General features: G+C 43.8%; 1 protein-coding gene across 1 annotated transcript; it reads right to left on the bottom strand.

Annotated features, from left to right (window-relative positions):
- Positions 1-859: 859 nt before the first annotated feature.
- Usp18 (ubiquitin specific peptidase 18) lies at positions 860-21,239 on the bottom strand. The gene is made up of 10 exons (XM_034511786.2): positions 20,989-21,239; positions 19,736-19,832; positions 18,392-18,537; positions 12,758-12,837; positions 12,381-12,527; positions 11,702-11,797; positions 11,071-11,238; positions 3,357-3,488; positions 2,714-2,763; positions 860-1,277 (listed from the first exon to the last, which is right to left on the bottom strand). Exons 1-10 carry the CDS (start codon positions 21,134-21,136, stop codon positions 1,232-1,234), a joined length of 1,110 nt encoding a protein of 369 aa, XP_034367677.1. The 5' UTR covers positions 21,137-21,239; the 3' UTR covers positions 860-1,231.
- Positions 21,240-24,632: the final 3,393 nt, after the last annotated feature.

Here is a 24,632-nt window from a genome sequence, read left to right as displayed (position 1 = left end):
TTTTTCTGGGAACTGTCTTATGAGAGGATGTTTTGCTGAAGCAGACACATGAGAGGATATTTTTCTGAGAATAGATACATGGTGGGTTTTTTTTTTTTTTTTTTTTTGGATGCTGTCTTGTGAAAGGGCATGATGTTTTGCTGGAACCGAGGCTTGAGAGGTCGCGTGATATTTAGAAAGAATATAAATATCACCCCACAGACAGTGAAAGGACACTCCTGCATTGATCTGTCTTGCAACACTTTGCTTATCTTCGATTGTCATGACTTCGTAGAGAGAGGCACTTCTTGCCACTCCTGCCAACTCATGCCAATTTGGCAGAGCCTCTAGGTTTCTTCTGGATTGAGCCACTACTACTCATTTGTGCTTGGTGTTTTGGACTAGACTGCTGATATCCTAACAACGAAGACTGAAATTTCCCCCAAAGAACTATTTCTAAACAGGTCCGTATCCCCCATTTCCTTTTAACCTTTCTTTTTCCTCTACCTCTGGTAAGTAGCCTAGAAAGGAGGCTGAAGCATTTAAAAACCCTTATTAAAGTAGGTTTTGAAAATCCTAAGCCTACACAGTACATACTGGTACAGTCACTAGTATACTAAATAAAATACTTCCCTCCACTGTCCCTTGTCAACCCAATTTCTTCTACAGGCACTGATTCCTATCTGTCTGGACTCCCACAGTTTCCCAACTGAATAGGTCACATCTCGTACTGAAGGTCACAATCAGGACGTGATCTAGCCAGATCCACTGGTGAAATTATCCATTCCAACTGATCGAGACCTATGTAGGGTCATTGCTAATATATTAACAATTATATCCATGCATTTCTTATTGCTATAACAAAATACCTGAGGCCGAATACTGTACAATAACGTTTATTTGACTCAGAATTTTGAAGGCTGGAGGGCCCTGTTTGCATCACAGCAGGGTAGAGAAACAGAAAAAGAACAATTAGTGCACAGAAGAGAGAGATCCCATGAACCGATTACCTCCCAGTGGGCCCTGTCTCTTGAAAGTTCTGTCTCCTAAACACTGCCATCCTAAATACCAAGCCTTCTGTATGTAAGATTTCAGGAGACAAACTACATCCAAGCCACAGCAATAATAATTCTTGCTTATAAATAGGGCTTAATTATGGTTTTTAAATTATGATTCTCATTGAAATGCAGCAGTCATGGGTGCAGGAGCAGAGATAAGAGTCTATCCCTCTCTGAAAGTGTGAGTATATCAGTCAGGATCCAGTCTTCATGTAAACCAAGAGATAGGCAGTTTCTCGCCTGGAAAACAGAGAGCACATGTCAGCCTAGAAAAATGAAGCATCCTCAGTAAAAAACCACAGTGCAACATGCATCAGTAAACCTCTTGGCTCTTGCAACATGCACCAGTAAACCTCTTGGCTCTTACAACATGCATCAGTAAACCTCCTGGCTCCTAGGTCAAGCACCTGACACTTAGGTCAATGACCCACCTAGCCATTCCCTCAGAGGGCCAAATTGGCGACCTGAGTGGGTAGCTATTAATTGACATCTAAATATGATGGCTGAAAATCTGTGAGATTTAACTAAATCCAACTCTGTTTTGGAAACAGATTCAGCCATAGAGCCGATTGAAGTCAGTCGGTCATGTGTGCAGCCTCGGGCAGAGCCCACGTAGCTGCTGTGGGAGCTGTGTTCCGTAGGGCTGAAGACTTCCTCCCTCTGTCTTTACAGAGGGTCTGCCAGTCCCTACTGTAAATCAGGAAGACATTAACAGCAATCAGAAACGAAGATCTGGCATCTAATAGAGATGCCTGAAAGAAATAAAAGGCTGGCAAAAGGGTTGGTGGAGGCTTTCAAATACAATTGCATCTGCCTCTTTATTTTTCAAGTGGATAAGCCTGCCTCTCAGCTGAGAGCCATCTCTGATCACCTTTTGTATATGCCATTGTTCCCAGACAAGGAAAAAAAAGTAACAGCCAAGAAACCTTTACAAAGGCTCTTTGATCTGTCTTCTTCCAGCCTCTTATTTTTCTTTCCAGCATCTCCTCTGTAATGATTGGTTTTAAGAGGTATTTGTTGAGTTTTACTAAATGCAAGTCAAGTCATTGCTAGACATAAAAAAAATGTCAAGAGCAGGCCTTGCCGCCCTCAAAGAGTAAATATGAAATGTGAAAGAAAGTTACATAAGCAAGCAATTAAGACTGTTGTGGGGCCGGGCGGTGGTGGCGCACGCCTTTAATCCCAGCACTTGGGAGGCAGAGGCAGGTGGATTTCTGAGTTCGAGGCCAGCCTGGTCTACAGAGTGAGTTCCAGGACAGCCAGGACTACACAGAGAAACCCTGTCTTGAAAAACCAAAAAAAAAAAAAAAAAAAAAAAAAGACTGTTGTGGGGAGGTGCGCTCAGGAATCAAAGTCAGCGTGTCAGAAACCCCCACAGATCTGTCTGGGTCAATCTGTAAAGGCTGTACACAACGGAAAGAGGCCATAAGGAAGGCTTTACAACTAGGAAGAAAATGGCAGACAGTACATTTGGACTCCATTACAAATCCATAGGCATTGCTGAAATCTCAGTACTGAGAGAAGCATGCTGTAGTAGGAAGCTAGTCACAGATGAAACTGACTAATTAGTCTTGAGAGTCCTCAGAATGTAAGAAATGCTGAAACCTTAAGGATTTTACATGGCTGAGAATTCAGAGTGAGTTCACTGTATTTCAAGAACCCAGCCCTTCTCTTACCAGCGATATCTGTGATTGCCATAGGTACACTGGACATCCTTCCAGGTCACCTGGAAGTACATAAGGAAGAGGTCAGCACCCAACTGTGTGTTCAGTATCCCTGGGATGTATGGGACTGTCGTGTGCCCTTCTTCACCCTGGAGAAGTCTATTCCTCTCTTTAAGCCTGGTTATGCCTATCCAAAAGAGTTACAACTCTGGCTTTAGAAAAGTTTCCCACAGAGTCTGAAGTGTCAGGGCACCAAGCCTAGAGCACCAGAAACCTGGGCACTGAGCTGAACATGTGCAGTTATAGCCCAGAAGCAGTTTTCAAGTATATATATATGAATGACTTGGGCTGGAGAGGTGGCTCAGTGGTTAAGAGCACTGACTGCTCTTCCAGAGGTACTGAGTTCAATTCCCAGCAACCACATGGTGGCTCACAACTATCTGTAATGAGATCTGTCTGAACACAGTGAACATGTAATCACATATATAAAATAAATAAATCTTTTTTTTAAAAGGAATTTGCACCCCATTAAAAGCACCTCCGTTCAGAGTACAGAAGCACAGTCTTCATGGTGAGGACCCAGGTAGCCCCAGGCTTGGGGTTTACTAGAGGTAGCTAATCTAAGACAAGTAGCAATTCGGATGATGATTCTCACCCAACAAACATGTGAATCATTGAAGCAGAACCATTTTCCATCCACAGGATTCCGGATGTAGGCACAGTAATGACCAAAGTCGGCCATCCCAACATGGGCAATCACGGCAAAGAGTTCGTAGTGTATGTCAGACTGGAGGGAGACAAACACAGAGACAGTTCAGCCACCATGCTGCCTCTCATAGACAGCCCTGAACAGCGAAACCATCTCTTTCCATGTTCATTCTTTATTCTTTGCTTACTCTAGGTCAGGTACTGATTCCTCGATGGGTAAAATGAGGTCTAGCCAGCCACAAGTACTTTGTAACTAACTGGATTGCAAAGGGGGAACAGGGGGTATTTGAATTTGATCCCTGGGATTTCTGAGTAAAAGCTCTCAGTAAGATGAGAGCTCTGGGGTGGGGAGAGGGTAGGGACTGAACAGGAAAACAAACTCGAATGCTATAAATTTGAGGTGAGTGATAAAGACCATGAGAATTAATGAGGTGACATTCAGGGCTGAGGCGGAATGGACACAAAGTAAATGTGCACAAAATGATGAGAAGGAGAAGCTCCGTCAGAGACAGACCTCATGGGAGAAGACCTGGGTAGACAGATGTGCTGGTTTGAATGAGATGTTACCCTAAGTCCTGGGCATTTAAAGACTTGGTCCCCCATCAATGGCTGTTTGGGAGAATCAGAAGATCTGACTCTGCTGGAGGAAGAATGTCACTGGGCTTTGGGGTTTCAAAACTTTCCCCATTTCTAGTGTGTTTTCTTGTTGTTTGTAGATCAAGATATGAGCTCCCAATTGCTATTCTAGCCACTGGCCGCTGGCTACCTCTGGTTCACCTTCCTAGACTCTAACACACTGAAACCATATGCCTAAAATAAACTCTTTTTTTTTTTTTCTATAAATTGCCTTGGTCATGGTGTCTTATCATAGCAATGGAAAACCAACTGGTTTAGAAATTGGAAACAGGAATAGGCTATTGCTGTGACAGTCCTGACCATAGTAGGGTTTTTGTTGTTGTTGTTGTTTTGTTTTGTTTTTTTTTTTTGTTTTTTTTTTTTGAGGAATGTGAAAGGCTTTGGAACTTTAAACTAGAAGAGTGGCTGAATACCATAAACAGCGCTTCATGGGAGTTTGGAAGTCAGGAGTGCTAAGAACTACGAATTTTCAGAGGGGAAGAATATTAGCAACTAGGCTCTAGACCATTAGTGTGCTATTTTGGCAAACAACGGAGTTGATTTCTGCCCACACCCTGAGAACTTGTGTGAGGCTGAATTTATACATAATTTATAAATAATTTATATATAATGAATAATTTATATATATATAATGAATTTATATATAATTTCTCTGGCAGAGGAGATTTCAAAACAGCCTAATATTGATTCTGTCACATGGTTATTAGGAATCACTCTTATACAGGTCTACAATGACAAAAGAGAAAATAGAGCAGAAAGAAAAACAAAATTACAAATTGGAAAGAAAAAAAAAAAGACACTGACAAGCTTAATGCTACAGCCAAGGTATGAGCTGCAAGCAAGTCTGTAATTGTTAAGATTAGCACCATTAGAGAGGGGCCAAATCTGCAGTGGAATAAGTACCACCAGGGCAAGACCCCACCCAGGTAAGTGTGCAACTTGTGAAAGAAAAAGGCCTAAGGAATTTTCTAGAAAGAACAAAAATGCAACTGGAAATGTGACATGAAGGGTCCTGGGGTCATTCCGAGTTGGTGGCCAAACTTAGCAGTGTCATGCTGGCTTTAGAGTCATGAAGAAAACAAGCAAAGCAATTGTGGGATCTTCTGCAGTTTAAGAGAGCCAATAAGGCCAAGTGTGCAGCAGAGGAGTCCCTGCACAGAGGCCCTGAGAGGCCATTCGGTGAAGCTTGTGCTGCATTGGATTCCCCAAGACGTTAGAGGTGCCAAAGCTGTAAGACATCTGCCAAAGAGACCGTGGCACAGGGATAGAGCCATACAAGAGAGATATGTATCTTGCAGGCAGCAAAGCAGGGACAGGGGGAGGAGAGTGATCTGAGTCCTTTGACACAGGACATGGAGCTACAGAGTTTGGAGTTTGTTAGTCCTCATTCCTTGCTTTGCCCCCATTCCTCCATTTTCAGAATCACAGTATATATTCTGTGTCACTTTATGTTTGGAGTATGTAACTTGTTTTCTTATTTTATAGGAAGTTACAACTAAGAGACTACCGTGAGTCTCAGAAGAGACTTGTACTCTGGACTTTTAAACAGTGTTGCAACTGAGAAAGACGGTGAGGCCTTTGAAGTTGTACTAATGCATTTTGCATTATTGTATGACAACAACATATCATTTGGGTCCCAGGGAGCAGAATGTGGTAATTTGAATTAGATATTCTCCATTAAGTCTTGAGAATTAAATACTTGGTTCCCATTGGTGGATGTTGGGAGAGAATTATGGGTATGGCCTTGCTTGAGGCTGTATATCCCTGGGAGTAGGCTTTCAGATTTGAAAGCCCTCTGCTTCCTGTTTGCTTTTCTAGATACAGACTCTCAGCCACTGCTCACGTGTACCACCTACCACCTCCATTTTTCCATCATGGCCTCTACGTCTCTGAAATCATAAGCCCAAAATAAACTCTCCTGTAAGTTTCCTTGGCTGTGATGTTTTCTATCACAGAAATAGAAAAGTAAACCATACAACAGACACCAGGAAAGCAGTGTCACCATCACAGATCAAAGCATGCGTTAGAGCTGATAGTAAATCATATCACCCCCTCATAACCATAGGAAAACAAAATAAGAGACAATTCCTTGTGATAAAAGAAGAGTGTGGAGCCAGCTCACCACATTAATCAAAACTCTTTCCTAAAGCTCCATGTGTGCACTCTGCCCAACAGGCTTGGGGCCTGGAGCTCAGGTCCCATATCTGCAGCCAGCACCCCTCAGTGCTGCAGCCAGCACCTGCTGCATACAGTCTGGGCCACCATAGTTCACCTCCAGGCACCAAGAAGAGACCATGAACCCACAGCCTACGTCTCCTGTAAGTCACTAGCACCTCACACGTTTGAAGAGCAGCCGTTGGAGGAACCAGACAAGCAAAAGCACCACAGAGAGGCAGATGAGGATCCTCCGTGTTAATGGGATTGAAGGAGGGAGCAGCTAGGAGGCCCTACAGGTTGCACTGAGCAACAGTAATGGGATATATCATCCCCAAAAGATGGCTACAACTTCTTCCTTTTGCACCATGTCCTATTACAATGTATATTTACAATTACAAATATATACAATGTATAATTACAATTGCTGGTGGATCGCTCCATCTAAGGAACTTCTAGTAAGGCTACTGTTCTGTCTTCTGAGGAGATGGAAGATGAAGTTTCAACCTACTGTAACCTGACCCTTAAAACTGGAAAAAATGAGAATAACAAAAAAGGAATAAAATCATTGTCTTAAAGTTTCTATTGCTGTGAAGAGACTAAGGCAACTCTTATAAACTCCTATAATTGGGGCTAGCTTACAGGTTCAGAGGTTCGGTCCATTATCAAGGTGGGAGCATGGAAGCATCCAGGCTGACATGGGACTGGAGGAGCGGAAAGTTCTACATTTTGATCCAGAGGCAAACAGAAGGCTTGCTTCCAGGCAGCTAGGAGGGAGGTCTTTCAAAGCCCACTTTCACAATGACACACTTCCTCCAACAAGGCCACACCTACTTCAACAAGGCCACACCTCCTAATAGTGCCAGTCCCTGGGCCAAGCATATTCAAACCACTACATTCATTAATTAGTAATAAATATATAACGATTTGTTTTTTAAAGGAATATACAGAAAGAAATGACTAGTTTATAATATATTGTTCTGAAAGTTAGCATCTGGGACTGAGAGAAAGAGCATGTGCTGCTCCTGCAGATGACCCACATCAGATGTAACCATCCTTAACTCCAGTTCTAGGAGATCTGACACCCTTCTGGTCTCTGTTAGCACCTGCACAAATGTAGTGCACACATATACATTCAGGCACACACACATACACGCTAATATAATATAGGCTAGAGAGATGAGTCAATGGTTAAAAATGCAGGCTGCTTGTCTAGAGGTTTGGTTTCCAGCACCTAGGTGAAAGCTCACAGCCATCCAAATCCAGTGGGTCTTATGCCCTCTTCTGACCTCCATGGGCACTAGGCAGGCACATGATACACATACATCCATGCAAGCAAACTACTCACACACATGAAAATGAAATAAATAAATCTTTTAAAAACTATAATAAAACAAATCTTTAAAGTTAGCATCCAAGAAACATGAGAAGTCCTGCTGGCAGCCCACTGCGTATGCTTGCCAACCTTTGAGTAGTACCCTGCCTGCGTATCCTTCTGTGACTGTTCTACAAGTAAACATAATTACAGACATTCAGAAGTAAAACATCTACATGCTTTCAGACTCCCTGAAGAAAATAAAAGATGACTTTCTACCTACAAAAGTTAGTCTTAGACTAAAATGAATACCAACAGACTAGGATGGTGGATAATTACCAGGGCTAGATACCAGCATAGTAACTATAGTAAATAACAATGTGTTGCACGTTGGAAATTGTTTAAAGTAGTTTAAAAACTCTCCCTACAAAGATATGCTTGCAAGGTGATAGGTATATTAACTAATTATTCCACAATGTATGGACACATATCAATCACATTGCATACCATTTATATTTATTTGGTTTGTTTTGGAGGGGTTGGGTTTTTTTGTTTTGTTTTGTTTGTGTTGTTTGTTTTGCTGAGATAAGGTTTCTTTATTATGTATACCTGACTACCTTAAAACTTGCTATGAAGACCAGGGGGGCCTTGAACTCATGGAGATCTGCCTGCCTCTGCTTCCAGAGCACTGGGTTTAAAGGTGTATGCCACCACACCCAGCATGACTTTTGTTGATTAAAAATTAATTAATTTTAAGCTAGCCAAATGGCTCAGCAGGTTAAGGCACTTGGCGCACAGGCCCAGTGAGTTTAATCTCCTCCAGAAACATACAAAAGCAGGTGGACAGGCCAATTCCACAAAATCATCCTCCAACCTCCATGAGTGTGTGCACAACTGTGTGTGCACACAACAGGAAAGATAAAAATTTACAAATGAAAATTAACTAAAGTGTAAGCTTCCTTAGGTCTTTTTTTAAGGTGACTCTAGACTCATCACATTTAGTTATTACATATGTGTCACTGTGTGTGCACAGTGTGTGCAAGCACATGTGTGCAGGCAGTGGGTGTGGACGGCATAGGACAGCTTAGAAGGTCGGCTCTCCCGCTCTACCATGTAGGTAGATCAAGTGCAGGCCATCAGGCTTGTCCTCAGGTGCCTTTACCTGCTAAGCCGCCTCTCCAGCCCTCTTTCGGTTTAAGGCAGGGTTTTACTATGTACCATAGGCTGTCTGCAAACGCATGGCTCACATACCACACACACTGCCAATTTCCCAAGAACTAAAATTATACGTGCAAGCAACCATACCCACCTAGATTTAATTTTTTTTCAAGTGAACAAACAAAATGTCATTCCCTGTGGAGGTTTTTTTTTTTTTAATAATAAATAAAAGAATACTTTATATAGTTCCTCCACATGGGCAAACAGTGTCTGTCCTCTACCTGTGTCTTGGGAAATCATTAATGCAGGAAAGAGTGCAAAAGCCCCGAGAAGAGGACAGGTGGGCAAAATGGAGAACACTGAGTACCTTTGTGTGGTGTGTGTGGGAGGGGAGTGAGAGGGCTGGGGGTGTGGGGGGTGGTATGGGGGGCTGTGGGGGATGTGGGGGATGTGGGTGTATGTATGTGTGTGTATGGTATGTGGTATGTGGTGTGTGTGTGTGTGTGTGTGTAGTGTCTGTATGTGTGGTATGTGTAGTGTGTGGTGTCTGTGTGTGTGGTATGCTGTGTGTGCTTATGTGTGTGTGGTGTGTATATGTGTGTGGTGTCTGTGTGTGTGGTGTGGTGTGTGTGTGGTGTGGAGGGCTGTGGGGGATGTGGGAGATGTGAGTGTATGTATGTGTGTGTGGTGTGTGGTGTATGGTGTCTGTGTGTGGTGTGTGTGCTTGTGGGTGTGCATGTGGTGAGTGTGTGGTGTATGTGTGTGTGTATATGTAGTGTGGTATAGTGTGTGTGTGGTGTGTGTGTGGTGTGGGAGTGTGGGGGTGGGAGTGAGGATGGGTAGGTAGTGTGTGTGTGTGTGTAGTGTGGGAGTGTGGGGTGGGATTGAGGGTAGGTGTGTGGTGTGTGCGTGCTTGTCTGTGTGGTGTCTGTATGTGTATGTGTGTATGTGGTGTGGGAGTGAGGGTGGGTGTGGTGGGTGTGTGTGTGTGTGCGCGCGCGCGCGTGTGTGTCAACTTTTGTTGCCAAAATTTGTTTCAAGGAAAGCAATATCTATATATGATGATCAGGTTACAGAAAAGGGCTGGGGACTATGGTAAAGCCGCCAACTGCAGACTAGAATGATTCAACTTTATCCAAGTGGACCTCAATAAAAAGAGCAGTGTGCTCCCCATGGCTTGCTCAGTTTACTTTCTTATACAACCCAGATGACCCACCAAGAGGTGGCACTGCGCACAGTCGGCTGGGCCCTTCCACATCAATCATCAATCAAGAAAATATCCCCACAGGCTTACCCCAGGCCAAATGGAGGCAGTCAGCTCCTCAACTGAGGTCAACTCTTCCCAGGTAGCTCTAGTTTGTGTCAAGTTGACTTGACACAACCAACCAGAACGGTTGAGCAAAAGAAGAAGCTGGTTGTGGAGGCCAAGACTAGCTGTGAATGAGTGATTAAATAGTCAACTGCTGGGTGAGAGGTGAGGGCTGGTTATATATGTCGCCACTTTTTTGAATTGATCTGAAATTTTCCATAGTGAAATCCTTTAAATAGAAAGAAATAGAAATGCACTGCACAACCAGACTGAGCAGGAAAATGAGGAGAGCAAAGGTGAATAGTGTGAGACATGGACAGACACCTGAGAGGTAAGGATGAGCTTCTTATTTTACTACTATGGTTCCAGAGCATCAACAGACAAACAGACGGATCCAACAGAAGAAACAGTCCAGCAATGGAGCCATGTATGTGAGAGCTATTGCTTGCAAATGTAGCATTTCCCACTTCCAACCCACAGTAGGGAGATGACCCACCACTGCTTTGGAACGATATAGGTTTGACCATTAAATATTGCTTAAGAAAGAAAGTCTGTCTTGGGCTGGCAAGACAGCTCGGGAGGTAAAGGTGATGGCCGCCAAGACTGATGACATGGGTTCAATCCTTGGGACCCAGGTGGTGGAAGGAGAGAACTGACTTCCTCCCAAAAGTTGTCTCTGACTCTGCTCATCACACACACACACACACACACACACACACACACACACACAAATAAGTAAATGCAGTTTAATATTTTTAATCTTTAAAAAAGAGCGAAGTATCCTCCTTTGTGGATCACACCAAGCTGCTGTTGGCTCGCCACTGTTGTATATAAATATGTTCTGCTAAATATGTCGAACAAGAGGTCTGAGCCTCTGGATGAGAGCCTCACCCAGGAAGTGTTTGGCTCACAGGATGCTGGTCCATGTCACCTCACAGTCTGCTGCATCACAGACCAAGTCTCTAGCATGAACTTGGTACTTACAACTATAGCACTTAGGGGTGAGTGTGTCCAGCAGCTGATGGGAACGGATGGTTATGTCAGAACAAAGTCTTCTGGGGTGAATAAGGGATGGAAGGCAACCCTCACCTGTTCCTTGGTATCGCCAAGATCTTTCTCAGATGGCAGAACCTGACTGAAATCCAAGCTCTGAGGGAAATGCACTGAGTGGCAGACCTTTTCCGTCCTTGAGTTCCTGACAGAGAATCTCATGAGGTGAATGGTCAAGGTTTGGGGCAAATGGGTCAGCTTCAGAACCTAAAAAGGCAAAATCAGAATGAAGATGAAGTCCTTAGGCACCTGAAATGGGCAGGTTCGGAGCAGTGTCAAGCCCAGTAGTGTGCTCTTTCCCACAGGGGACGTGCAGAGCACCTTCAAGACTCATGTGACTGAGTGTCACCCACACATCCTCACAGAAGGCCTCTGCTCAGGTACAGGAACTGTGAGATATACTCTAGGCATCTCAACCCTAAGTGGAAAGCCCTATCTACTGTTCTTGAATCTTCTCTTCTTGTCCCTAAAAAGGTTCTTCCTGTCCCTCTCAGTGATAAGGTCTGAGATGCCAAGTCTGAAGTTATGCAAATGAGAAGCTCCAGGACCCTAGGTACTCAGATTCCCTATGTCAGCCACTATGAGATACCCTTAAGGGGTCTGCAAAGACTTGTCAAGAAACCCCATGGGGCAACCCCAGGCCAGTGAAGTGTCTGGGTTTAAGGAGTACCTGTTTCCAGGGCGTCTTCTTCCCGCAGCTCTCACAGAAGCACTTGTCTGAGCTTTCTAACTCTCTGGGCTGGAAGAAACATCTCAAGGCATCCTCCTGCCCCACCCAGAAGAAAAGCAGAAAGTCGCAATCATGTTTCCCATCTCAAAGACAGTCCTCTCCCGGTGCTAGTGAAAGCCCAAAGCTACCCTTTAAGCCCCACTCCCCCTATGTGGGCACATGTGATACACGGGGCAGAATTTCAGAAAGTATCCCCTGGAGGGAGGAACAAAACTGGAAGGGACTCACTAGAGGAAGAACACAAGGAAGCAAAAGGGGGTCAGAAAAATGTACCCTGTCCCAAGTCAAAGGAGAGATTGGCCCAGGGTATACAAGTGAAACACGGGCCACTTTGTAAAAATTGTATTACTTTTTTTTTTTTTCTGATTATGGTAGGGAGGCATACACATGCCAAGGCATATATGTGGAGAACAGGAACTGGGTCTCTAGTGCCCTTCTTCCACCATGTAGGACCCAGGGATCAAACTCAGGTCATGACACTTGGCCACAAGCACCATCATATGCTGTATCATCTTGCTGGCCCACGAGTTACTTTTACAAAATCCAAGGGTAGGTGATGAAAGCAAAGGGAAATGGGCCACCTCGGGATACACAAAGTCACCAACAAAGAGTCTCTCACCAGTGATTTCAGAGGCTTTGAGTCCATATCAAAAAGAGGAAGAGAGAGAGTGAGCAGCTTGCTGTTCCTGTTGCTCTCCGCTGCACAGCCCACGCAAATCAAGGACTCCCGCGTCCAGATTGTGAACAGACTCTGCAGCCGCTCTGCCTGCAAGTAGAGAGCAAGGAGGTGAGGTGACCTAGAAGTCCCTTTAGGTCAGCTTATGTGGGCTTTTTTAGACAAAAGCTCTAGAAATTTTGCTTCCTGGCACATAAAGGTGCACACCAGGGAGCTACGCCAAGCCGCACCGCATCCCTCGCCAATAGCGCACACAGTAGGGGAGCAGGTCCCACAAGCAACATCTCACGTCTCTGACTTCTCCAGATTCCAGCCCTTACCAAGTCTATGTCCGTGATCTGGTCCTTAGTCAGGTTCCAGATTGTAAGGTAGAGGTGAGCAGCATCGTGCTGGACAAACACTGGGGGGGGGGGGGGGGGGGGGCACAATTAGTAAGGAGACATGTCATGCCGTTAAACCACCAGGACACCAGCCACGTGAACACTTTGTCCTTTCTTAGCTTTCCCTCATTTTCAAAATAGACTAAATAAAAACTATGCTTGGTGTTGATTCTTTTTTTAAGAGTTTCTCTGAGTTAATATTGCCACCACTTTCTCTCACCATCCTCCCTGTCAGTAGACGGACCTATCCCAACTGTTTTCTCCCATTTTTCTGCTGAGCTTGGACTCTACGACTTGGACTCTTCTGCCCCCTGGTGGTAATTTTTATTATTGCTAATCTGACCAGGTTTTCCCAAAGGTGCAAAGAATAAAGGCCAATATCCATGTTAGATGATCCTAGCCAAGAGCAGGAACTTTGCAGGGGAACTGTCTACCTGTCATGTAAGTAGACCTGAAATCGGGAACGGACACAACTGACTTTTAACGGTGTTAGTTCAAAGAAGTAGGAAGTCAGAAAAGTCGAGAAACAGGCTGCAGACTTTCACAAAAGGGCAGACCTGTGCCGGAATGCAAAGACATTTCAGGCTGAGGCAGTTTCTCAGAACATGCCACATCCTCTACCAGACACTGTCGTCTTCCCTTCATGACACACAGCACAGCACAGACTTGATGCTCTTCATTCTTGTTTGATTTTGACCTGTCCTGCTTCTAAAAATGTAAGTTCCCTGGAGGCAAAATCTCTATCATTCACGTCGCCTTATGCACTCAAATCTACAATGATGAATGTGAATATATTAATCCATCTATATAATGAATCCCAACTCAAAAAAGTCTGTCAGACATTTAAATGATTCAGCCTGGGAATTATGTGCAGAAGGTTTCCTGACACAGAGCTAACACTGATGTCTTTTTTAAAAAAATAGATTAAGATGCTGTGGTGGTCAGTTTTGTCTTGTTTTGATAGATTTATTTCTTGATTTTATATGTGTAGATGCCCCCCCCCATATGTATGTATGTGTACTGTGTGCATGCCTAGTGCCCCTGGAGGTCATAAGAGGGCATCCGATCCCCCTGGAACTGGAGTTACAAATGGTTGTGAACCACCACACGGGTGAAGGGAGTGACACCTGGGTCCTCTGCAAGAGCAACAAGTGCTCTAAACTGCCAGGGCAACTCTGTAGCTTCTGGGGTGGTCAGTTTTAATTATCAACTTGACACAATCAAAAAATACCTGGGAAGAGGGTCTCAGTCAGGGACTGTCTTGAGTGAGTTGGTCTGTGGACATATCTGCAGGGGTTTTCCTGACTGTTTTAATTGTTATGGAAAGACCCAGCTCACTGTGGGCCGCACTATTTAGGTTTGGGTCCTGGACCATATAAACATAGAGAGAATAAGCCAAACATGAGAAGCGAGAATGTCCACACTCACTTTCTCTGAGCTTGACAATGGGTGTGATTTGCCCAGCTGTTTCAACTTTCTGTCCACTATTCCAATTTCCCTGCTATGACAGACCATACCCTGGACTTGTGAGCTAAAACAAACCCTTTCTCCCCTAAATTGCTTTTCTTCGGGGTATTTTATCACAGCAACAGAAACAAAGTCAGATGGCCACCATCTGAAGTCATTATTTTTAACCTTGTCAGGGCTTCCAGAGCCAAGAGTCCTGGTCATCTACAAAGTGCAAGGATACTTGTCTATCCCACTGTATACTTCACACTTGGGGGGGCACTGCATGAACCAAAGAAAATGCATGTCCCTGGGAACCTATATTATAATGGAGGACAGGTTCCAGCTGGTCATAATTCAAACAAGAATAAAAGGTCCCCTGGGATGCACAAAGCACCATGGGAAGCTTAAGAAAAGTGGGAATATAGATGACATGGTTAAATGCTTCCAGGAGCTTGTTTCTTCATTAAAGTGATTAAATGCTCCCAAAAGTAAAAACAGAGCGTGGGCAAGATAGTTCAGAGAGTAGAGACACTTTCTGAGCAAGCCGGAGGGATCTGAATCTAAACTCTGAGCTCATTGTGTCTGGAGAGAATCCTCAAAAGCTGTCTCTGCTCTCCATGTCAAACACGCTGTGGTGCTCATGTGCCTGGATTAGCATGTTTAAAACAATAAACAAACAAGTAAATAAATCTTAAAATAAAACAAAAGTAAAGATCATGTGTGTCAAACCCACATTTAGTTTTCCTCTATGATTTGCAACAAATTAAGAATATCCTTTTTTAAGGTAGAGGTAAACTGATCCACCAGATATTCAAATACCAACAGACATTGACTGCTCTTCCAGAGAACCTGGATTCAATTCCCAGCACTCACATGATATCTAGTATCTGTCTGTAACTCTAGTCCTAGGAAATCCAGCAATCTCTTCTGGCCCCCAAGAGTATCACGTACCTTGGTACATGGTACACAAAAATACATGCAGGCAAAACACCCATAATTATTTAAAAGTTTTTTAATAGTTCAAACTCTGGATCATTTAAGAATCATGAAAAACTATGCATCCCAATGTCTCCAAAGGAGCACAATAACTTTCTAGCAATGGTCTCCAAAGGAAAGCAAAGTAATGTATTATATAACAGAGAATTCAAACAAATGATTACAAGGAAATTTGATGACGCTAGAGAATTAACACAGAAATTAAGTTAGAGAAAGCATTATATGAGTGAGAAATGCTGCCACATAGAGATAATAAAGAGAAATCGTGACACTAATGAATCTAATAAGTTAAGAGAAAAACCACCATAGAGACCCTCAACAATACTGATCAAGCAGAAATAAAAATTTCTAAGCATGAACATGGCTCTTTTGAAATAACCAAATTAGAAAAATAAAAAATAAAGAAGTTAAGAAGAACTAAAAGCAAAGTCTATGGGACATATTACACACAACTAATTAAGAAATCATTCACAATGCAGGTGCTATGAGAAGAGGTGGGAAAGAAAAGGCACAGCTAACCTACCGAATTAATCAATGACAACTTTCCAAATCATTGCAAATATAAACATCCAAGTCCGGGGAGCTCAAAAGCCTCCTAACAAATTTAGTTAGAAAAGATGTTTTTTAAGGCAAGAGTGGGATGAGAGATACAAAATCCTGAAGCAGCAGCAACCACAACCACAACAACACACCAACCAGAGATATTATACCCAGCAAAACTATCCCTCAGAAATACAAAAAAATAAAGATTTTCCAAGAAAAACAAAAACCTGAAGAATTCTTCACCAAATTGGCCCCAAGAGAAATGCTTATAAAAGTACATGACAGGGGTTAGAGAGATGACTCAGTGGTTAAGAGCACTGACTGCTCTCCCAGAGGTTCAATTCCCAGCAACCACATGGTGGCTTATGACCATCTGTAATGGGATCTGATGCCCTCTTCCAGTGTGTCTGAAGAAAACAAAAATGTACATTAGATAAATAATTTTTAAAAAAAATTAAAAAGAGAAGATAGTGCACCTGTACACAAAAGAAAAAAAAAGAAAAATAGCTCTTTACAAAGATGAATAAGAAAAAAGAAAGATACTGCCTGTGATGACACATGCCTCTAAGCCTAGCAAACAGGAGGCAGAAGCTACAAGACAGGAGCTCCAGGTCAAGTTAGCTACACAGTGAGCTTGAAGTGAAGAAAAGAAGAAGAGGAGGAGGCAAGGAAGATGGAGAGAGAGGAAAGGAAAAGGGAAATAAGAATTATCCCAAACAAGTACAGAAATTTTACATCATTTTACAAAAGCATGCCCCAGCTATCAGTGGTAATATTTAATGTAAACCAGTTAAATTCCCTACTGACTTATCTAAAAAAACAAAGAAAATCACTTTACCGGTAAAGACAGACAGAATGGAAGTAGCAGGCTGAGAGGGTCTAACGAGAAAACAGAAACAAAGGCAGCCAGCAGCAGCAATACCTGTACCGGCAAAGTAGACTAAAATCCAAACACACTCACTAAAATCCAGTCGATTCAACAAAAAGGTTTAAAGTTGTAAACGTATACAGTCCCAAAACTGGAGCACCCATTATACACCCAGTTATACACGGTAAATATTCTTAGGTCTAAACACAGAGATAGATTCCAGAACATAGCACTTGGGTGCTTTCTCACCCCTACTTTCAAGAACGGACAAATCATCTGTACCCAAAGAACCAACAGTGCTGGTGAGATGCCTGGCTTAGACCCGGAAGCCTGAGTATGACACCTAGAACCCACAGGACAGGAAGGGATCAACTACTGAAAGTTCTCCTCTGAGCTCTAGACGCATGCTATGTATACACATGCTGTGTGTGAATACGCCCCTCACACACACATATAAGCATAACAGTAATAAACACAATCTTAAATCTTTTTAAAACTAACAGCGAGTTAAAGAACTCTACAGGCCGAGTAAATTCAACAGACATTTACAGAACACTTCAAATGAAAACTGAGGGAAAAGCGCTAGCATTCTGCTGCATGTAGGTCCATTTAATTTGTTATATATTTCTTATGTATTCTATAAGAAAGAGAGGAACCCAAGGCCGAGGCTACTGAGTTAGGTCCTCAGAAGAAGACATTCTAGTTCCACTCTGCAGCTGTGATAAAACTGTAAAACTGTGCCATAAGCTGCTTAGGGGACGGCAGGTTTTATCTGGCTTACACTTGGAGGTCACAGTCCATCACTGAAGTTGAGGCAGGACCTCAAGCCAAGAAATTGAAAGAGAAACCATGGAGAAATGCTGCTGACTGGCTTGCTCTCCAGCTCCCACTCAAATGTCTGTCTTATACGGCCTGGGACGGCCAGCCCAGTGATGTGTGTGGGCCACAGTGAGCAGAGCCCTCCTAGTCAATCAACAATCAAGACAATCACCCACAGACACACCTACACACCCATCAAATGTGGGCAAGTCCCCTTCTCAGGTGATGATTGGCTGTGTCAAGGTGACGGTTAAAAGTTAACAGGGACAAAGGACAAAAGGGAGGATTGACGGGTGTGTTTTGGCAGAGGTACCCTTGGCTGTAGGCAACAGCATTTAAGAAGTTTAATTAGGCCCGGCGGTGGTGGCACATGCCTTTAATCCCAGCACTTGGGAGGCAGAGGCAGGCGGATTTCTGAGTTCGAGGCCAGCCTGGTCTACAGAGTGAGTTCCAGGACAGCCAGGACTACACAGAGAAACCCTGTCTCGAAAAACCAAAAAAGAAGAAGAAGAAGAAGAAGAAGAAGAAGAAGAAGAAGAAGAAGAAGAAGAAGAAGAAGAAGAAGAAGAAGAAGAAGAAGAAGTTTAATTAGTGTTTAAGGAGAAATACAAGCTAATTACCCTGATGTGCTTATCAGACATTGCATAAATGTGTCAAATCCACACACGACACCCTGAAAATAGCTAGGTGCTGAACCAATCTTTCAAAGCAGTAAGCTGATAACAGTCCTTTTAAAAAGTCCTATGTTAAACTTTTTTTTTTTTAAGTAAAGAGATGTGTATTTCAGATCAACACCAAAACCTCTGATGGTCACTCACTGCCCTCACTCTTTCCCTAAGGTTCCCTCCCCACCCAACACTGTGTGTCAGTGGGCAGGCAAGAGCTGAGAAGGCTCTTACAGGGCACGTTGTATTTCTGGAGGCACTGAACAAGCTCCGTGGGCAGCACTGCTTTCTGTCGGCTGTCCTGCATCTTCTCCAGCAGCAGAAGCAGCTGGAAGGGGACACTTCTCTTCTGCTCTTCCGCCCCTCGTGGCACTGTTATCCTGCCAAGTAAGAACAGCCAGGCAGCTCAAACCCATCGCTCTCCAGGCCAGGAGCAATTTCTTTAACTGAAATCAGTTAAAGAATTTCAAAGACTCTCTGTGCCCATGCCATTCTCTGGATTAAGTTGGAATGATGGGAATGGGTAGGTCTATGTGTGTACTCAGTGACTCAGAGACTGGAGTGTACAGAATACCTTACTAAGAGGGAGAACAACACAGTCCCCAACTAGGCCCAACCATTGCATCAAGGAAGGACAGCTGCACCGTATGCTGGGCCCACACTAGAGTGAGCAGGTAAATGTCCACCCTGAGGTACTCATACTACGAAAGCAAATGCTCAATTAGGTCCCAGGAAGAAAGGGCAATATGGGTAGGTGATGACAGTGTTTTGCCAATGGTCCATTTACCTACAGGTGCCTCTCACTTGCTTTGTGGAAGAAGAAAAAAGAGAAAGCATAGAGCCAAATAGAATCACTGATAAAATGTCTGCATCTGTTCACTTTTATTAGACCACTGACTTCCTCTGAAGTTAGCCTGGTCCCGACTCTAGACCAGTGACTGTCAGCCATGGTTGTACTTCAGAAGTATCTGAGGACTCTCTCTCTCTCTCTCTCTCTCTCTCTCTCTCTCTCTCTCTCTCTCCTTCTTCCTCTCCTTTTTCTTTTTGGTTTTTCAAGATAGGGTTTCATTGTGTAGCTCTGGATGTCTTGGAAATCATTATAAATCAGGCTAGCTTTGAACTCACGGAAACCTGCCTGCCTTTGCCTCCCAAGTGCTGAGATTAAAGGCATTGTGTGTAGGGGCTAGAGAGATGGCTCAGTTAAGGATATTGGCTGCTCTTCCACAGGACCCTACATGATGGCTCACAGTCCCATGGGATCCAACTCCCTCCTCAGACTTCTGTGGACATGCATGTGGTACCCACATACATAAAACAATAAAATAATAATTTTGAAAATATATATTTAAAAGAAGCACTAATGACCCACAGTACCTAAAACCAAAAGGAGGTGAAGGGCAGCATGTGCGTGTTCTTAAACTAAGAATGAGGCCGACCTGCCATACAAAATATACAAGAAAAGATCTTTTCTCAGACATCTCTGGAAAGGGGACTTGTCGAAGTCAAGGTCGCTGTGAAAGAACAAACATTCTAAGCCATGAGTGACATGCGCATTATCAATCGGGACCACAGTTATACCTCTTCAATATCATTCTGAAGTCCATGTTCATCATGAACACCTGAATCAAGGAGTTGAGGCAACACGTCTGTCCGATGTTGTGTAAACCAACCAGACCTACAATATGAAGAGGGGGAAAAAATACTGAAGGCAAGACGCAGCACTAAACAAAGCTCAAATGTTTTTCTGGGGTCTACTAAGGACATGAACTCTTGAGAAATCCCCTCACAGACACGAAGACTTCCCCCAGGGAGCTTGTAAACAATCTGAAAAGGCGCTATGGAGCGTCGGGCTTTGAAAAGTTAAATGATACAAGTGTTACTAATGCACTAGAGAAAGGGGACATCACACAGTGACACATCACACAGTGACGGTGAACAACACAGCAGTTGTTAGAAGAAAAAGCAAAGAAACACTGAGACCGTATGCAGGGAGCTATTGCTTCCTGAGGCAGAATGGGGGTCAGTGTGGCTCAGAGAGAAGCACGGTATCCATCTGGTCTACAGTGAGCTCCAGGAGAGGAGTCCCTCGGGCCTCTCCACGGAAATGTAGGTGGCACACGCCTTCAATCCCAGCACTTGGGAGGCAGAGGCAGGTGTATCTCTGAGTAGGCTAGCATGGTCTACAGAGTGAGTTCCAGGAGAGCTGGAGCTACACAAAGAGACCCTGTCTCAAAAAAATTTTTAAAAGGAAAAAAAGAAATAAGGAGTGAGAAAGAGGAAAAAAAGAAGGAAGAAAGGAAGGAAGGAAGAAAGGAAGGAAGAAAGGAAGGAAGGAAGGAAGGAAGGAAGAAAGAAAGAAAGAAAGAAAGAAAGAAAGAAAGAAAGAAAGGAAGGAAGGAGAAAAAAAAGAAACAAATGAAGGACAATAAAGGCAGCTTTGGGGAAGTCTCACCAGCCCTACACTTACCTCAAGAAGAGGAAACACCTTACAAGGGCATGGGAAAACCAAAAATAACATTTCTGTGCTACACCAGCAGCCAGCCTCCCTCCCCAGCCCACCCACAGGCTCAGCTGACCCCCGACGGTGAGAGGCTGAAAGACCAAGAGAGCAGAGCATCCCAAATTTCAGAGTCTTAGACAAAGAGCTTCTGAGACAAGTCAAAGCAAACGTGGTTTCAGGAGCAACAGATTTCAGCTCACAGATCAACAGGGCGCCTTCTTTAAGCAGACAAAAGTCACTAGAATGACGCTAATGGAGAATGTGCCACTTCCAAAACAAAGCACACAGAGCATTTCTATACAAAGATAAGAGAAGGTGGGGCTCTAATGACCATGAGGGCGGTCCCAGGCGCTGCCGAGTTCTCTAGAGGGCACTCTCTTCCTCTTCATGCTCGTCTCTTCCCCCAGTGCGGAATACTGCTGAGGCTCAGCCACAACTGACTGGCAGGTTTTCCTCAGGAGCCCAAACCCCTTGCCCATTAGTGATCACGCCCAAACCCTGAGGTTGGGACAGGCAGGACTGGAGGTCAGGGTTCCACAACTTCACTTCCAGGAAGAGTCTACACAAGCCGGAGACAAACGGCTCTCTGTGGAAACACAAACAATAGATATGAGTAAGATGGAGAAGCATGTGGTCATGGTCTCACTGCTAGAGGAAGACTGGTTTAGACAGCCCCAAAACAGGAATTAATGACAAGATGAACATCCCAGCTCTTCCTTCCACCCTTTCATTCATCCTTCCTCAGCATGGTCATGTCTTAACACTGGCCTCTTCTTCCTCCTGGGTTCTCTGTCTTAGCAAATGGTCTGGACAAAAAGCCGATGGTCTCCTCGCCCTTCTCAATCCTTAACAGCTGAAAAAGGTGTCCATTCCACTGAGTAGAGACAGCTCATAGGCAAATCTCTTACTCTCCACATCCTTGACCCCCTAGAACACGCCTGCAGACATCTAAGGTACTTCCTGGTAAAGCATAAGGGCTATGCTTTAAGCTCATCCCTTCCCAGACCCAGAAGACAACTGAGTCTCTTTCACCCAAACCAGAGGTTTGTAAGCACAAGATCATATTACAAATGAGGAAATGTACTACTATGAACCCCAAACCCTTGTTCTTACTTCCTCCTGACAACACAGACCTTGGCCACCTGTAAACTCTCCCCCAAAATTCTTTGGGATTCCCAGAAGTCTCACATATGTTTGAGAACAAAAGGCCTAACTGCTGTACCAGCCTTGCTTGCTTCTCTCTCTCTCTCTCTCTCTCTCTCTCTCTCTCTCTCTCTCTCTCTCTCTCGTGCTTGGGCCAGACACAGCAGCCTGCTGGAAAGGGCATATTGGCATCTTCAACTGGGGATACTGTGAAAGTGGAAAACACCCAACTATCCTCAGGAGCCATGTGCCATTTGATTTCCCCAGTTCCTTCTGAAAGGGTTTCAATTCTGCCAGCAGCTTCCCCGCATAGCCACAGGTCTAAGCTGGAGCTCATAACTGCAGTTTCCTCTGTGTTTCTATTTCCCCAAGGAAGGAAAACAAGAGACCCGAGAGTCCACTGGCTATGGAGCTCTAATCAGCTGGACTCAGCTAGGACTCTCCCAATTAGATTCTTTTTTAGAGAAAGGCTGGTATGAGTGGTTGGGGGGAGGTCTTTCTTGATTTCATTTCATCTTATTCAGTCATTGAGGCAGGGTTTCTCAGGTGAACTCAGGACTGACCAATACAGTCTGGTCCAGATTACTCCAGGAATTCCCTGTCCCCCACCTTTTGAGCATTAAAATTTCAGGGAGACCACCATGCCCACCTAGAATCTACATAGGTGTAGGGAATCCCATCTCCTGTCCTTACTCACATAGCCAGCATTTTACCTAGTGTATAAATTCTCCTGTCTGTGTATAGATGTGTGCTTATAAATGCAGATACTGTTGGAGACCAGAAGAGGGCGCCAGATCTCCCTGGAGTTCAAATTACAGGCTGTTGTCAGCTGCCCAAATCAAAACTCTGGTCCTCTGAAAAAGCAGTACTCACTCTTGAATCCTAGGCCACCTCTCCAGCACCAAAATGGAACATTCTTAATTCATGTCTTGTGCCAGTTTACAAGCTGGCCAAGGGAGTGTAAAAGGAGCCAGTCAGAACTCAGCGGCTAAATGAGCAACCTAAGTCTGGTTGTGGTCATAAGGAACAAGTCAGACTGTAGCCAAGCTTACTAAAAACACGAGGGTGGAAGACTGTGTGTGCTAAGGGTATTAAGCCAGGCATGTTGCCAAACACCAGTAATGCCAGCACTTGTGAGAATGAGGAAAAGGAGTAACAAGTTTGGGGCCAGCCTGGGCTACAGAATGAGACCTTATAGAGACCTTATTGAATATTGATGCAAAAAGGAAGGTAATATGAGTGGTGTGCAGAAGCTGGGTTTCTGGGGAAAGGGGATATGGGTAAGTTTTGCCGAGCTTTAAAAAGATTTGCATAAGTAAATTTGCATAAGTAACTCCAAACTGAAAATGGAAGGAAATACAAACAGTCCAGAAAGTTACTAACTGGTACTACCAGTCATGGCGACCCAATTTGAGACCATGACATGCTATCATTTTACGCTATTCTTTTGAGAACAGTCAGTAATTCTGACAGAATCTGATCACCACACACTACAAATGTGCTGAATTGAGAGGCCATTTATCATGCCTTCTATTATAAAAATTCAGTTGGGGGGGAAGGGATTGAGGAAAGATGTTACTCTGTAGCCAAGACTGATCTCAAACTCAGTACCCTTGCCTCAGCCTCAGCCTCCTGAGTACCAGAATGGCAGGCAGCAATGCCACCACACCAAGGAGGAATTGGTACTATTCCTATGTGTCAATTAAGAATAAAAGGTATATTTAAAACTGTTACTGAGCCAAGTGTTGGAGGGAATATGGGTAAATAGGATATATATATATATATATATGCACAGTGGAAAATGCTGGGGACTTTATTTGAAAAAAAAGCAATAAATAAATAACACTGTGATAAAAACAGTTCAGAAGTCAACTGCACAGACTTTGTTATATAACCCGGAGGATCACAAACGATTAACAGAAAAACAAAAAACAAACAAACAAACAAAAAAAAAAAACAATTGTCCAGATGAATTAAAAACAGAAAGCAAATATAAAAGCCTCTCCCACATCAGCTACACAATAAATACGCACATGTGTGCCTGAGCCCTGTGGCTCCTTAGTTCACTGAAGTCAGTCAGGAGGCTGCCAAGACAGCTGAGTGGAGAACTAGGTCCACTCTTACAACAGTTACAAATAAATGTAAGACAGTTTACACAAGAAAAATAAGGCCTTTATTGGAGTTTTAGGCTGCCCGCTCCACTGAGGTCTCTTGCTTTCACCTGCTCTGGGATATTTTCTTTTTAAAGTTTAGTAATGTGTGTGTTCACACACACATGGGTGTGTGCCACAGCACACATGCAGGGATCAGAAGACAGCTCAACTGAGTGGGTTCCGTCTGGGGCTTGAACCCAGGCCCCAAGCTTGTACAGCACACACTGTTACCTGCTGAGCTATCGTGCTGGGCCTAAACATGATTTTTAAAGATTAAAAGGGTTTTGGTGTTATTTATTTAGAGTGTGTGTGTGTGTGTGTGTGTGTGTGTGTGTGTGTGTGTATACATGAATGTCATGGCTCACAAATGGAGATCAGAGACAACCTGTTAGAGTCAGCCGTCTCCTTCCACATAGGCCCTAGGAACCAAACTCAGGTTGTCAGCAAATGGCCTTTACCCACTGCTGTCCCATGCCAGCCTCCTATATAAGATTTTGGGCTGGAGAGATGGCTCAGCCATTAAAGGTTAAGCTCACAACCAAAAAAGGTCCAATCAATCAACTGAGAAAAAAATTTGATATCATCTTTTAAACAGAAATCCAATGCCAAATTTTTAAGATCCTGCTCCCACTCCCCTCTCCCTCTCCCTCTCCCTCTCCCTCTCCCTCTCCCTCTCCCT

The sequence above is a fragment of the Arvicanthis niloticus genome, chromosome 9, assembly GCF_011762505.2.
Source record: "Arvicanthis niloticus isolate mArvNil1 chromosome 9, mArvNil1.pat.X, whole genome shotgun sequence".
In the NCBI taxonomy this organism is placed as follows: domain Eukaryota; kingdom Metazoa; phylum Chordata; class Mammalia; order Rodentia; family Muridae; genus Arvicanthis; species Arvicanthis niloticus.
The sequence above is the reverse complement of the archived record's forward strand: the minus strand, read 5'-3'. Positions and strand labels throughout refer to the sequence as shown.

Excerpts from the sequence above, each read along its gene's own strand:
- Usp18 (XM_034511786.2), bottom strand. The coding sequence starts at position 21,136 with ATGGGCAAGGGGTTTGGGCTCCTGAGGAAAACCTGCCAGTCAGTTGTG. Across the intron at positions 12,838-18,391 it reads CCAGAAATACAACGTGCCCT|TGTTTGTCCAGCACGATGCT; the intron begins GTAAGAGCCTTC and ends CCCCCCCCCCAG. Across the intron at positions 11,798-12,380 it reads CAAAGCCTCTGAAATCACTG|GAGGATGCCTTGAGATGTTT; the intron begins GTGAGAGACTCT and ends TGGGTGGGGCAG.